The sequence below is a fragment of the Schistosoma mansoni genome, chromosome 6, assembly GCF_000237925.1.
Source record: "Schistosoma mansoni strain Puerto Rico chromosome 6, complete genome".
In the NCBI taxonomy this organism is placed as follows: domain Eukaryota; kingdom Metazoa; phylum Platyhelminthes; class Trematoda; order Strigeidida; family Schistosomatidae; genus Schistosoma; species Schistosoma mansoni.
In genome coordinates this window covers 8,425,945-8,442,686 of record NC_031500.1, presented here as the reverse complement: position 1 = coordinate 8,442,686, position 16,742 = coordinate 8,425,945, and the positions used below count along the sequence as shown (strand labels likewise).

At 34.6% G+C, this 16,742-nt stretch overlaps 1 protein-coding gene across 1 annotated transcript; it reads right to left on the bottom strand.

The window, feature by feature from the left end:
• Positions 1-48: 48 nt before the first annotated feature.
• Positions 49-16,701, bottom strand: Smp_173320 (tubulin tyrosine ligase-related). The gene is made up of 14 exons (XM_018798167.1): positions 16,675-16,701; positions 16,573-16,636; positions 13,867-14,206; positions 13,652-13,836; positions 12,616-12,749; positions 11,630-11,710; positions 9,806-9,955; positions 8,682-8,856; positions 7,161-7,401; positions 6,464-6,613; positions 4,982-5,136; positions 3,281-3,362; positions 1,943-2,011; positions 49-440 (listed from the first exon to the last, which is right to left on the bottom strand). The coding sequence occupies exons 4-14, from the start codon at positions 13,771-13,773 to the stop codon at positions 138-140; spliced, it is 1,662 nt and encodes a 553-aa protein (XP_018653135.1). The 5' UTR covers positions 13,774-13,836; positions 13,867-14,206; positions 16,573-16,636; positions 16,675-16,701; the 3' UTR covers positions 49-137.
• Between the last annotated feature and the right edge of the window lie 41 nt (positions 16,702-16,742).

Below are 16,742 nucleotides of genomic sequence, written 5' to 3'. Positions count from 1 at the left end.
CTGTGACTGACTGAAGCACCGTTTATTTTAAAAGAGTAGACAATTAATAACCTCACATATACAATACTTATTTCCTACTATGTATAGATGAAACCCTGAGAAGATTAGTTGATTACAATATACAAATAACAGTAAATTTATGTCAGTTTGTGTATGTTACATGAATCACATGATTGATCTAGAAATAGGCATGAAAATATATCATTGAAAAAGTTCGGATGATAAAGACATGCTCTTTCACAATCTGGTGAAAAATTCACTTCACATACTACAGGATATATATCTTTTTTAATAGAGGAAGCATATTCATTTGGACGCCATTCTAATAATAAATCAACAGCATATAATGCTCGAGATTGGACATTGTGAATTAGACCACGTGGTGATGGATATTTTGTGGCCGCTTGAAAAATTTCAACTAGAAGTCGATGTATTTTTAGCTGTGTGAAAAATAATAAAAAAAAGAAAATAAACATTTCATAAATTGGGTTGCTTAAAAATAATATTCAATATGTTTGAGATTGTAATATATAAATAAAATTTTTCTTAATGATTAACTAAAAGTTCAACAACCTCCATAACCACATACTGATAATTATCGTGTGCTCGCTGGTGGCTAGTTTCGAGATGGAACTTTCGGAGTTCTAGTGAGATGCTATGAGCAGTAGAGCTAATTTGCGTCGAGTGTAAGGCAGTTACTCACTGAAGAAAATGGAAGACGGTAGTGCAATGTCTTGGATTGATTAAAGTTAGACATTAGCACCGTTAGATGAAAGCTCAGTGGTTTAGAAGTTAAGCGTTCGCACACGAGACTGATAGGTCCCGGATTCGAATCCCGTGTGGGTGGTCGTGGATGCAGACTGATTCCATACTAGAAAGAAACGGCCGTTCAGTGCCTGCATGTTTTCAATGGTAATCTAACTTGGATCGGTTCATGATTTCGATGAAATCTGATAGTCAAGAGTATCCACGGAATTATAGGATGTTTTTACTGCTAGTTTTCTAATTTTTAAATAATAATAATACGTATACTTTAAACCTTCACTATTTTTTAACTTGCGCATTTCGAGACATGAATGATACCGTTATAAAAAATATTCTGAACGCCCTAGAAGATAGATTATATAAGCGTATTCATAACTATATGAAAAGTTTGGTAATACGTAATTAGAATCCCTACAATGAAATTTAGTTAGTAAATATTTTTCAAATTAGAAAAAACTGTGATGTTGACATTTTCAAAGTTACTATTCAACTAACTGACTTATCATAGTTTATATTACTGGTAGATCTTAGTCGGGCAGCTACTGAAAATCAGAAAGTATTGAACGGCTGTTTTTATCTGAGTATACTAATGAGTGCCAGTTCAACTGTCTAAAGATTAAAGGCTCGTAGTCAGACCTAAAAGTCGTAGATGAGGTCACAGATGCGCAATGCTGACGATTCCCATGCTAAGACAAAGCAACTGTCCGGTGTTTATTAGTTTTCAGTGGTTTTCTAAACTAATATCAGTTCGTGATGTAAACTATGAAGTTCAACTGTCTCCATAAATCTCTTACACTGATAATGATTTCAAAGTAATTGCCATCACTAAGTTGCATCAGTTGAAGAATAATTGACAATTAGGGAATATTGAACAGTTTTGGATTAATCAGAATACATGTAGGGGGATATTAAAGGATTGAATCATAGATCCTAAACAGTAGTAATATGACACTTTGGATTATACGGTGAATGATTTAAAAAGTTGTTTTCATTTTTAAAATACACTTTAAGATTTTTATCACTGTTCGCTACATTGTGTGTTGCCTTTGTAGACTAGCTGATAGGTTACTGGTAGCAATTAATAGCTACGGAATAATAATGGTTTCATCTAATAGAAATACAAGTTACAAAATAAAACTGCTAAGGTACACAATACTAATAGAAAAGTTTAAAATACCTCAACTGTTGACCATTTGTGATCTGGATATTGTTTATCGAACAATTCAACGAACTCATTGCAATGTATCTGAAAAATTTAACAAAAAGATGGTTATTGTTATGATGGGGATGCTGGATGCGTCAATATACGCATTACTAACAACTTTTTGATGACTGAGTAGTGACCAAGATCACATTTCTCCGCCCAGCTAAAAGGACTAAGATTAACATCATACCGGTCATGAAACCTAGGTCAGAAAGGATTACCTATTGACTACAACCAACAACATAACATTAAGTATTTATCGATTTTTATTATTCTGATGAATATTGTCATTCTTTTTACAAAATCAGTTTGACATTTTGATTTAACAACACATCACATCAATGTTGAAAACCAAGTGTGGTTAGGTTTGAAAGAATGTTTGGTCAAATATGTTGCATTGAAGAAGAAATTCAAACACATCTAACTTTTCTGTTTTGTAAAGTGTGATCGGTTCTAACCAATTTGTATATTATTTCAGTCAGCTACAACGTAGGACCAGGCACACATATGCATCGGTCCAAGTTGCCATAACTCGTTAGCACAACAAGATGAACACTAAATACATAAAGTAGTTAATTTAATGGTGATAATGTATAAAAGAAAGATTGTATGTAAGGATATAGTACAGGAAGGAAGACAGATATTAAGCAATTTTAATCTCAAGGTTTAGGGGAAGATAAAGGGTGTATACACCTACGCCATTGTGATCGATTCTGAGCCATGTCACCCAGAGTCTCCAACCATTGGGTACGATAGTCACGCGGACCCCAACCAAGTAGTCTACATCTACCAACATGGCTCAGACCAGAAGTTAGTGACTTCAAGCTCTGATGCCACGTTTTGGTTTGGCTGCCCGTAACTCTCTTCCAACCATCCCCGATACTAAGCAGCATAGTGCGTCGTGGTAATCGATGTTCAGGCATACGAAACACGTGGCCCAACCATCTCAGTCGATGAAGACTCATGACCTCATCAACTGATTTACCATCATTCCCTAATACCCTGTGTCTAACCTCACTACTACTTACCCGGTGATCTCAGTAGATGCGAGCAATATTTCTAAGACATCTGTGGTCAAATACTACTAACTTACTTTTAATGGCCACGTTTCACAGACGTAAAGTAGTATATTATTTACAATCTCATCGATAAAATATTCATTCATAACTACAAATGAGCTGAAATACATTTTGATATTGAATGTGGAGTTTATAACGTTGACTAGTGCAAAGTTAAGATGATGATGAACAACATATTTACTACTTCAAATGTCACATTACTTAGTATACATAATATGTTTATAATACTTACTTGTTTTAAATTTTCAGCGGAACGATAATTCATAACTGTATAATGTCGATCATATGAGTCGAAATCGTCTAAAATAAATGGTCTGCATACAGGAAAAAGAGAAAAGGGATTTCAAAAGGGGAAAAATGAAGACGAATATCTATATTACTAAAAACAACATGTTAATATTTATATGACATATTTTGAATTCATGTGATAAACTATTTCTAGTCGTAATAAACAAAACAACCCTGATTCCAAACCAATGGTGCACATGGGCTCCAGTATCCTGATGGAACAAATGGCGTATGAACCAATCATTGGTCACCGGCTACCATAGGACTGCATCTCCTCTCGATGCTCCACTGCCTTGTGGATCAGACCTTTAGGTCAAAGGCTTCGGGTATGGCCCCCTAAGAAAAACACCTGCTTCAGTTTGGGCACCTAGGCAGTATCACAGCCCTCATACAAATCAAATGAGATATATATCTGGTGCCTCCTTGTACCAATATTTATGTGTTTAAATAAAAATAAAAATAAATAAAGTAGGGTGAGAAATCGGGATTTAGAATTTAGAGTTACGGTTTTCATCACAAAATGACATCAGATATAATACTAAAATGCTATTTAGCCATATGTATCAATGAATTCAAGACTCGTCAAATTAAATCTGAATGGTTCGTCCACAAATAATAGTCTTGCCCTCTTTAATATACTCTACATGTTAGGTTTTCTGCACACATATCTTTTCATTTGGACTTTTCGTATCATATTCTTAAATGTTTAGTCTTTTTCATTATTGTTCTCATCATATTATTTCGACTTGTTGTGCTAATATGGTATGTCGATATGGTGGGCTAGTGAAAATTTGCATCAAGCTTGATATTATAATAAGATATAAAAATACACTTTCAAATAACTGAGTTTCATCCTATACTAACGCTAAACATGTCTGAGATAATTTGAAGCATGAATGGTTACATATCATTTTACTGATATAAACACCTCACCCGTTGATCACATTAGAATTGGAAGTTTACTTGTTTGGTCAAATCGCGTATTCTAGCTTTTTTATTAAAAAACAATTATGTTTCTGTGAACTGAAGAATCCAAAGTTGACTGAAATTTTCTTCTGTAGAATTTTAATCATTGTCTTTATTTATTTATTTAAACACATAAAATTCGGTACAAAGAGGCACCAGATATATATGCGCCACACAAATCTCATTTGATTTGTGTGAGGGCTGTGATACTGTCCAGGTGCCCAAACTGAAGCAAGTGGTTTTCTTAAGGGGACAAACCCGGAGCCTTTGACCTAAAGGTCTGATCCACAAGGCAGTGGAGCATCGTGAGGAAATTCAGTACCATGGTAGTCGGTGACCAATGATTGGTTCATACGCCATTTGTTACCTCAAAATATTGGAGCCCATGTGCACCATTGGTTTGGAATCAGGGTTTTCCAACTCCCCTAGGTGGACTCGCCGTGTCCACCAACCCGGTTAAAGCGCTGGACATTCGCTTTCCATCCTCTCAATTTTGTAAACAACACCCCCGTCACGAGAAGGCAGTGAGTAGGACTTCCCTGTCAGAGTCTATATACGCGTGGCCATGTGAGAGCATTTCGAGAGGGAGAGCGGACTCTCCCCACTCTCGGCCGTACTAGGGCATTTGTAAATATCAATCAATAGAAAATAATGGATTTAAAATGTGGATAAAGCTTACTTATTTGCAAATCGAAGCCAAAATACTTTATATGTGTACAGAATTAACGGTTTGACAGAACGTAATAATACCACATAGCGTATATCAAATTTCACATTAGCTTGTAAATCGTTACGATAAAATAAAACAGGATCTGTGATATATCTACTAGCGATCTAATAGAATAACATGAAAGAGAACAAAACAGAATTAAAATAGTAAATATCAAAAATATAGGTACACTACCAATCGTAGTTGGTACCTTGACTTGGTGATTAGGTTTAAATATCATAATGGTGTGAACAAGTAATGTTAGCTGAGACACATTTTGGTTTAGACTTTATTAGACCAGTTAAGTCAGTTGGAGAATAGTGAGGATAAAAACAGAAACTGAAGGTCCCATGAAAAAATAGTACTGCTGACTGTACTAAGATGTAACAGGAGTAAGGTGTTTTCTTCAGACAACCAGGTTGAAGAATGATGTCTTCCCACAACAGGAGAAGGGCGTTAGAAAAAGTCAGTCTTGAACTGTATAGATATAGTTAAGATCGATCAAGACTACTGAATACTGACACTTATTGATTGTAAAGTTATGGTCTGAACTGATATTTCAGTCAGAGCCAAATACTACTCGGCCTAATTTACGCTAACGTTATCGACAACTATCATTTACTCCTATTTATGAGAGAAATATATAAACAATAATAGACTCTAACTTAACAAACTACATCGTTTCAACAACTTTATATACATGCTGACTAACTAACTTTTAATTTTTAAAACGTTTTGATGATGACCTTCTTTTATAAGTGAGATTGAAATACAGGGTTTTCTAACGAAAATTTCAAAGTATTAACACCATGAGACAGTTTGCAATGTAATTTGTCAAAGCTGACCATAAGAAATGTTCCCATAGCATAATGAGAAAATAGTAACATTTTTGAATAAATGGTTTTATTGGTATTATCATGAGTGATATCATAACTGATTGGGAAGTAAATGAACTAAACAAAGCTGATTCCCTCTAATTCCCAGGGATATTGTAACCATATTTAATTTCATGCTAATAGTTTTTACACAATAAAATGCTATATTTTAGAACATATTATTTTGACTAGTGATCCTGCATTTGATCGCAAATAGTTTAGAGGGAGTTCTGTGAGCAGATGTCGCCTAGCTGTATTGGATTTCATCGATCGATCGGTGTTGAATTAATTGATTTTATTAATTATAAATCTGGTTTACTTATCAAATACTCTTCCATTAAAGCCATTCAAATTTGCATTAATTTAACTTAGTTACAAATTCAATTTCTGAAGAGGCGGATTACACTAAGTTGTAAAACATCAGAAACGTAAGGAAATTAATTTTATACTCAGAGGGATATCACAAATATATTATTACTATTGCTGTTATTATTACTATAAACCATCCCCTCTAATGTTCAATTTATTTGAAGCTATGTTTGGATTATATAGTTATAGCGTGAATAAATTCCCTTACCATTGGGTTACCATCACAAGTTTTTATTATCCTATCCAAATTGTCAGTAATCACAATCCCCACACCTCGACCAAGATTCCAAGGCTTCAATATCCATAAATTATGTCTATCATTTCTTCCAGGTTCTTCATTAGTACTAATGATTTTATTCTGCAGAAAGATGATTTTGTACAAGAAATACAATTTATGATACAGCAGGGGAAAATAAAACTTAACTGTATGAATACATATTGTGCTGAAATGGCATTCTCTGAGTTAGGTGGTTTGATCGTGAAACTTTAATCCTGATCCTAGACAACCATCATTAGTAAAAACTTCAGATAGAAATAGGCCATGAGAACTTTTTGACATGTGATCGACAGCTCGTTCTGTAGTCTTTGGAACTGACTGATTGCTGTTAAATGTAAGGTAGAAAGAACAAGCTCCTAGCCACGGTGACTAAATTAAAACTAAATTTTACGAAATCCTGAAGAGTGGAAGAAAATTCGCTCTGTAGTAGAAGTAACAACGCCTTTATGAATCTAATATCAATGTCTTGGTGATTAAAACAACAGACTTTCAGAGCTGATAGAACATAGAATCGAAATCCGTTCTGTCAATTTCAAACTAGAGAATGAAATACTATCATTAACTTTCACCAGAAAAGTGGCTTGAAACTAAGTATATTAATTTTTTTTAATTGAAAAACCAAACTTACATAATTCGATTGGAAATAAGCACAAAATTGTGGAAGTTCATACACTAAGTTAAATGTAACTGGATACCAATTGGTTGAAAGTTTTGCATCAATATTATCATACATTAGATCGTTAGATTGTTGCATATAAGTTTCTTTAGCTAAACTTGCTGCTAAACTAGCTAGATAATCCTTAACGGTGAAGACGTACTCACCAGGGAACTGATTAATATACGTATTTGGACTGTCTATAGATAATCGTCTATCCAAAAATAAATAAACAGAAAATGGATAGCAACAATAGAAAAAGATAATCTGAGTGTAGACAGAGTTAGATCATTGAGTAACAATTGAAGTTATATGCATAAATGAAAAAAAAGGAATAAAAAATAATACGTAATTTGAGATAGACAGGAGGGAACCTTGAATCTATAATTCGTACTAGCTGGTATTTATCAGCAAGGCGTATCTGTAATCTTAAGGGGACTGGTAGTCGATGGGATTCGAATCCGAGTCACTCATTTTCACAGAATGATACCTTACAGTTAAGTTAGTGCGACTGCGACTGACTTACAGGACTAAGATATTTACATTGACTGATGTTACGCACGTCTGGTCTTTAGTGCTAATGGAATTCTATTGATCAAGTTGTAATAATAATAACAATGCAACTCATTCATCATGTGCAAGTTTATGTACTTCGATTTGCTATTTGTACATAATTTATTGATACTATACGAGTACTAAAAGCGAAGTAGATAGAAACGAAATTTAAACAAGCGACCTACTAGTTGAAAGTCGAGCACTTTGACCGTACTTGTAGTAAGTATTAAAAATAACATTTTAGTGAAATAGTTACAAGAAACGTTAGATCACGGGCGAGATTTAAACCCTTAAAAACTCTATCAATTTAGATCATTTTCAGAGGACAAATAGTCAATAAAAATAATCTTGAACAATGAAATATTAAAGACGTTTTTCATTTAAAAATAACTTATGATGGTCCCCAAATGCCCTGGTACGGCCGAGAGTGGGGAGAGTCCGCTCTCCCTCTCGAAGTGCTTTCACATGGCCACGCGTATATAGCCTCCGCCAGGGAAGTCCTACTCATTGCCTTCTCGCACCACGGGTGTTGTTTACGAAATTGAGAGGACGAAAAGCGAATGTCCAGCGCTTTAACCGGGTTGGTGGACACGGAAAGTCCACCTAGGGGAGTTGGAAAACCCTGATTCCAAACCAATGGTGCACATGGGCTCCAGTATCATGAGGTAACAAATGGCGTATGAATCAATCATTGGTCACCGACTACCATGGTACTGAATTTCCTCACGATGCTCCACTGCCTTGTGGATCAGACCTTTAGGTCAAAGGCTCCAGGTGTGGCCCCCCAAGAAAACCACCTGTTTCAGTTTGGGCACCTAGGCAGTATCACAGTCCCCATACAAATCGAATGAGATTGTGCGGCGCATATGTGTATCTGGTGCTTCCTTGTACCAATATTTATGTGTCCAAATAAATAAATAAATAAATAAAAGAACTAACTCAAAATCCTTGAAATGTGTATACATCCAGATAATATCAGCTTTATCTGGTGAATCAACAAAAGTAAATTGTGAATGAGTTAAATATTGTTTGACTTGATTCAAATCAGTATAAACAGTAAAATATTCCCGTTTAATTGGTTCATTGATTTGACATATTGGTAATTTTTCTTGTACTCGATGAGACTGTAAACAAAAAAGTATGTGTAAATAACGAGGAAAAAAATAGCTACAAGCAAAGTTAATCTGAATTATGAATTATTTTAATATTTTTTTTCAGCGACAGTACACAGTAGATTTGTCTAAATAACTAGTTCGTGGAGCTGTGGCTTTCGACTTCCAATCACAAAGTCGTAATTTCTGATTACGACCTACCGAACTTGGTTTGGAGGATTGAGTAATATAGTTCCTACATATATAATGTGATTCGAAGCCGAATACATGAACATGTAAGTGATAAATGAGTATACAATTAAGGCATATTTAGAAGGGGTTTTGTGCTTCCAGGGTTCCCTTGGTGGTCTAGCTTCAATTGACTCATGATTTCAACTATAAGGCATATATATATATATATATATATATATATATATATATATATATATATATATATATGAATTAGGTCTCAATCTTATTAATTACCATTACTGATTTTAAATTTTTATCACATTCACTAGATTGCATACCAATTATAATGGAGTCCTTACACGATATTTTTGAACAGTAGAGTGGATTAGAAAGTGATAGTTCACCTGCTAGGATTTAATCAAGAAAACAGTGATACTGTATCTTGAAAAAAATTCAACGAAACTTATAGCTCTGCAGTAAATGTATCGAAAATTTACTGTTAAGGTATCGTAAATTAACTTAGAAACGGTAACATATTTATACAACTGGTTAAATTAAATTGAATAATAAATGAATATAAGAGAAATAGTCATTACCCTTACATTGAACAAAATAAGCGTTGCATGAGGTTAAGTCTAGGCAGTAAGCCTATCGTTAAGGTGATATGCATTTAACAAGCTCACGTATTTAAGGATAATCTAACATGACATTAAAAAAAAATACAAAAATATAATGATGCAAAAAAAACCTCAAGTTATAATATTAATTAAATGTTTGGACTAGTTTCACTTGCTGTAAAATATTCATCTGTCAAAATGTATGTATGTTCAATAGGTTCAATAGAAAAATCTTCTGATTCCCAAGGTAATAAATAATAAGGTCGTAATTCAGGATTTTTTACATGTTCTACATAGTCAGTTGTGATACTATCTACATAAAAGGAAAAGATGAAAAATATAACTACCTTATTATAGTCAGCTAATAGATTGTGTTCTTATGAAAAAAAGCAAATGTGCTAATTAAAAGGTTTTAATTGAGATCATGAATCGAATAATCTTAGACCACCACTGAAAACCTGGAAGCACTGGATGGCCGTTTTGTCTTAGTATGGAACTGTCTAGCAGTTCATATCCACGATTCCGCACGCGGGACTCGAATCCAAGATCTTCAGTCTCGAGTGCGAACACTTAACCTTTGGACTTGAGTCCCGTGTACAGGATCGTGTGTGCTCACTGTCAGGGAGTCCCGTATCCGAAGGAAACGGCCATTTAGTGCTTCCAAGTTGTTAATGGCAGTCTAATACTGATCGGTTCATAGTCTCAATTAAAAACTCAACAATCTCCACAATCCTATACTGAAAGGTTTGAATTACGTATTTACAAAAATATATTCAAAACACACTATTATGATAGATAAATTAATTTGTACAACAATACATCTTTTTAAAAAAAAGCGTTATTAACGAGTAGATTAAAATATTTCTTTTTCCGCCGTATACTACGCTACTACGACAATAATACTTGACCAGATGACCAAGTTTAGCATACTGCCAGATTGGATACTCGAACGATCCGCTAAACACAGACTAGAAAACATTATATCAGATACCTGATTCACGATCACAAATAAAGAAGCACAGTAACGCTAGACAATATTTTACATAATTACAAGCAGTCACTCTCAATGAGTTCATAATAGAAATCAATGAGAGAAAAGGAAATCACATATTTAATAGACAGTAAGCTGAGTGCCTGCTTGTTTTACACTTAGTAGTCAATGAGATTTACAATCCGGTTTCCCAAGCCGAAGTAGGTGCATTGAGTTTAAAACTTGTTAATGAATTTATAAAAGTCACTTGTCAAAACAACTACGTCATAACTCTAAATAACATTGTTGAACTTTTCCATTTGAAAATGAAAATCTACTGACTATTGTCAATCTTTTTGAAATCAAAAAGATACATCATTCTACAATCATACCGAATTACGCGTGTCACGTACACCAGAACTCGAACCCAGATCGTTGTACAAACTTAAAAATGGTATCAGTGACGTTCCTACAGTAGAATATTTAGATATAAGTGCATTTAGTAAATTTTATTACATTTTTTTCTCTCTATCTTTTCCTGTGGTTCTGAATGCTGATATTTATATGTGTATTGGATATGTTACTCCCCGACTATACAGATAGCCTATGCCCTGAAGAAACCTGGTATATATATATATATATATATATATGTAAATTTGGAAAGAGAAAAAAGAAAGGGACATGAAGAACTCAGAGGACTGGAATTCGGTAGAACACAAAGAGTGGATGAACCTTCGTCATTGCAAACGATTTTGAGCCATGTCATTCAAGGTCTCTAACCATCGATTGATATCATCTCGCGGACCCCAACCAGGTAGTCTACACCTGCCATAGATCTATATTCTATAGAGGATGACATATTTTCCCATAATCTATACTCATATTTTTAAAGGAATACAAAATCACAATTATTGGATTCGATGAAATTGTACACTAGCACAAATAATAACAATAATAGTAATAATAATTATCATTATTGTTGAGAGCAATACGATAAATGACAGGTAGAATGATTACCATTTCTTTGTAAATCTTTAATGGGCCAGAACACAGAGTAACATAAGTTACGTGGTACATAGTAAAATGGTACCATACGAGCTGGAAATATGTAAGTGAAAAAACAAACAATTTTTCATGAGAACTCTAGAATTGTAAATACTAGTTTGAATTCCTTTAACCAAACAACTAAAATTTATATAATTAAGCATTAAATAGAAGGCAGTCATAATTAAATTTTGAAACAAGTTCATTAAGCCCTAATTCCGACTAACTGTTATGATTAGTGGTTGAGATTTGCTATTTGTAACGAGCAGTCTTGGTCGACAGAATATGATCCAAACCAGAGCCCGAAATTAATTAAATAAATATCAATTAATTCTCTTAAACAAGCGCATTCAACCAGTCAATATTAAGACGATACACAAACATTTAGTACTGCCAAGTTGCATGTTACTTTACGTTCACTGATCATTAAGTACTGACCAGTGTCATATTTATCTAGTGCTGATTTATTTGGTGCTGATCGAATTCTATCGATCAAGTCGTAATGAGATTATTAGTGTAAGTGACTTAACATAGCATGTACTGTACAATATTGGGTGGTAATTAATCATTGTTAACATCTCTGTTGCACGTCAGCCACGGTACGAACACCTTAGTGGTAGTGTCTAAAACTATGAGGACGAGAGATGTGGGCATGAGTTCCATAAAGAGCATCAGTCCCCTAAATATTGCGGTACATACCTTGTTTATGAGTATCGAACAGCACGAAAACCAAGTCCAGAGTTCCCCGCTGACAACCTCCAAACACCGAATATATACATACGCTTGGTATCATTCTGAAAATATACAGACTTAATAACTATAGAACCTTGAGTGAAAATTGTTGAGAAAAAGTTTCTTTAAACAGTTGACGTTGTTTGTTTATCTTATAAATGCCTGGTAGAAATTTACCAATTTAAATTTACATAATAGTAGTCACGCTCATATATATATGTAAATACCTGTAGGCTCATCAGAATGTTGAATACGTGATCCAACTTCATCCAATACATACCACATTGTTTGTTGTAACTCAGGTACTTGTGATAACAATGACATATTCTCCTGTGTTGATAATTTATAATATCTACAATATCTTCCAAGTGAAAAAAGACAAAACAAGATTTAGAAAAGTGAAATAGATCCCTAGCAAATATGAAAATTATTATTAACCCATCAACCAGCTACAGATTCGAGTACTTAGCGTTGAACCTAATAAGATGCCAGATAATTAAGTCCAACAACTAGATCTTAGTTGATTGGAGAATGAATGACCACAAGCTAATTTCCTACAATCGCCTATGAGATTTTATTAATTAGGTATTTAAATTCTGTATATAAGTATTTTAGATTACTATACAGAAAAATCTGTTTATCTAGCTGGTGGTCTTGTTTTTTATTTTTAATCATTAGAGAGCATATGTTAATAATAGTCTTGCGAACAACCATCACTCGGGCATATCACATAATTGAATTTATCTGTCGATCAGCATTGAACTCATAAATTATAAAAGTTGGAAGTTTCCTCATCAGATAATCAAAAACTTCCTCCATAACAGTGGCGACAACGGCGAGATTCGAACCCCTTCGAGGAAAATCCACTGAATTAGTAGTGTTATTGAAATTACAGAAGGCGAACATACATTATCATATCTCAAGGTTTCTTGTTAGTGTACAGAGCTACACAAAACGATACACTAACAAATTGGCGATCACTAGCGGAAGTCTTCATGGGTCGCGGATTGAGAACAATCAACCGCCCGATGTTACTGATAAGGTCTAACTATTGAAAACGATACCATTGAAAACCTTAACATTTGCGACTGGAGCAGTTGTGTTCATTCAAGATTACAGAGAGAATAATGACACATGGACAGAGGGATGTAGCACTAAGGCTAGGCCAGGTAATGTGGGTTGGAAAAAACAAATGGACACGAAATCTTAGTCAGTTACAGGAACGTGTATCATGAGAACGTACGAAAACAACAAGCAACTTACTTCCATACATTTTTACAAATATCTGAAGCGATATCCTCATTTGGTTCATTTAAAGTATTTATATTCATTAATGAAGCCATTCGTTCTAAGAGACTAGGATATTGAAGTAAGCACTGTTTCATAGATTGCACATCAAAAGTCCACGCATGGTCAACGAGAAATATACTAGAATAATTTTATTGAAACTAATCATATCCTAGTTAGATTTTTCATACTTATTACTATCTGACACTAAAAGTTGATCACTACAAACTAAGATATTCCAGTCACGATTAACAGTCAACTCTTCGCTTCCAATTTCATTATCATCACCTTCGTCATTTGTATATTCGATTTGTTGCATCATAACACTTGTGTTAGCATCATATATCTGTAAAAAATATTATGCAAAGTAACAAAATCAAATACAACACCTCATGTAAAAGTTTTTCGTGTAGTCTACGCCAAAATAGACTAGGAATTCCACTTGCTCTTAGTTGATCATCGTGTAATTTGATGAATTCTTTAAAGTCAGACTGAGTAGCACCGTTCACTTGCATTTATTAATTAATTAGTCTAAAAAACATAAAGATAGATGATGGTGTTATTCATGAATATACTTGAAACTAACATGTCCCAAATATTCTTATCAATACTCTTATCTTTGCACGTACTCATGACGGTTTAGTAAATGTCATTTGCTAAGCTTAACTAAATGTTCTCTAATACGTGGAAGTTTTAGGGCAGTGAAATGTTTGACAGTTCATTGATGGATGGGTATGAGAACCAGTAAGACGTTTCTTTTCGCCTTACAATTATGATCCATGAAAACTAGTAGTAAATAACATAATAGGACTAAAAGTACTAAAATAGCAAACTATCTGAAAAAGAGAAGTGATACTCAACAACCGTTTGATTCACTAAAAACAACGATAAATAAAAAACGATGGTAAGTGATACTGGCTGATAACATGAACCTCCCATTACTTTTGATTGAAGTCAGCGTTTGATCTGTGTCTTAATGGTTAGAGGACTTGAATTTCAACAAAGAATTAACAGTTTTGAAATCTCTATATACTTTGTCTACGCGGCTCAGTAGTATTACTAGCTCTCACAGTGTGGTAAAAAATCGACTACGAAAAATTGTTTATGAGTTGCAAGTAATTTACTGTATTTTTATTTCGAAACAATTAAAGAATGTATGGCCACAGAAATAGCTCTATCATTTGCCATCATAATGAATTTCAAGGAAGCTACGAAAATGAGAAAGAAACTCAGTACTTAGTTAATGCGCGAAAATGAATGGGAAGACAGAATTAACATGGGACTTGTGATGTACTTTCACAACACATTTTAACAGTGATTATTTTATTTTTTATTTTAACACATAAATATTGGTACAAAGGGGCACCGAATACATATGCGCCTCACAAATCTCATTTGATTTGTGTGAAGGCTGTGATACTGCCCAGGCGCCCAAACTGAAGCAGGTGGTTTTCTTACAATGCTACACCCCGAGCCTTTGACCTGAAGGTCTAGTCCACAAGGCAGATCACAATGGCGTAGGTGTATACACTCTTTGTCTTCCCTTAAACCTTGAGATTAAAATTGCTTTATAACTTTTTTCCTTCCTATACTATATCCTTATATACAACCTGTTCTTTATATACTACCACCACTAAATTAATTATTTCTATGAATCCGGTGTTCATCTTGTTGTGCTAACGAGATATGGCAACTTGGACCGATGCATATGTGTGCCTGGTCCTACGTTGTAGCTGACTGACTGACAAGGCAGTGGAGCATCGTAAGGAGATGCAGTCCCATGATAGCCGGTCACCAACGATTGATTCATACGCCATTTGTTCCCTCACGATACTGGAGCCCATGTGCGCCATTGGCTTGGAATCAGTGTTTTCCAACTCCCCTAGGTAAACTTTCTGTGTCCACCAACCCGGTTAAAGCTGCGGACATTCGCTTTCCGTCCTCTCAATTTCGTAAACAGTAATGCCACGAGAAGGCAGTGAGTAGGACTTCCCTGTCAGAGGCTATATATTTGCGTGGCCATGTGAGAGCATTTCAAGAGAGAGAGCGGACTCTCCCCACTCTCGGCCGTACCAGGGCATTTGAACAGTGAGATAATAAGTATGCCTTGAAATGTATTTCATTGGAAATATGTTGGACGAATACAAAGTGATAAATAGAAACATAAGGGACTATGAAAAATATAACTGAGAAGTTATAGTATTACTGCAGCTTTTTAAGAAGATGAAGGGTTGTTAGGTCCGATCCATGGTGAACACAAGGTATTTTTACACGTAAACTTAGAATCTACTAATAAAGCCAACCCTGTGACCTGTCTCAATGCTTTTGGTGTCAAGATCCGTAGTTTTTTGCTTCGTGTTTATATAGACATAATCTAATCCATTCTGAGGATATTAAAGCAGATGTATGACTACGCTCATCTACAGATTTTGCTTACTTATTACTCATAGTTTCGACATGTATTTGAGTTAATAAATACGAAACAATGCAACTTACGAAATTCTGAGGCCTAGGTGGATTTACATTTTCAGTATTTCTGACAAAATATCATTTGATAGCACTGGTTTGAAAACTACTCAGTTCAAGTGACCTATAAGTGATAAGGTATTGTAAACCCTTGCCACTAGATCAGAAATAAGGTGCTCACATATCAGTAGCTTGACACAAACTGACAAAATCTGATGAATATGTGTCCAACACTAGTCCTAGAACGACAAATCCCTTGGAACAAACGTCTTCCTAAACCAGTTTCCAAGTAAAAATGTGTTTTCGTTAATGCCAATACTGCTGCGCAGACTAACTCTGTATAACCTCTGACTTAGATCCCGTTTATATTTTTTAGTCAAGACGGAAACTAGGTTATTCATGTTAAACGGTGACAACACGAGGTAACATACCGCGGCGATGTTAAGTAACACCACTATCAAAACTCCCGCATTCCCGATTCATAAGCTAAATTCTCTACTTATTGATTAACTTTCGAAAGTCTGTATGATTACTAAGAAACTGAAATTCCGACGCTATTTTGTATTCTTGAGACTGACCTACAGAAAAAACTGTGATTAAC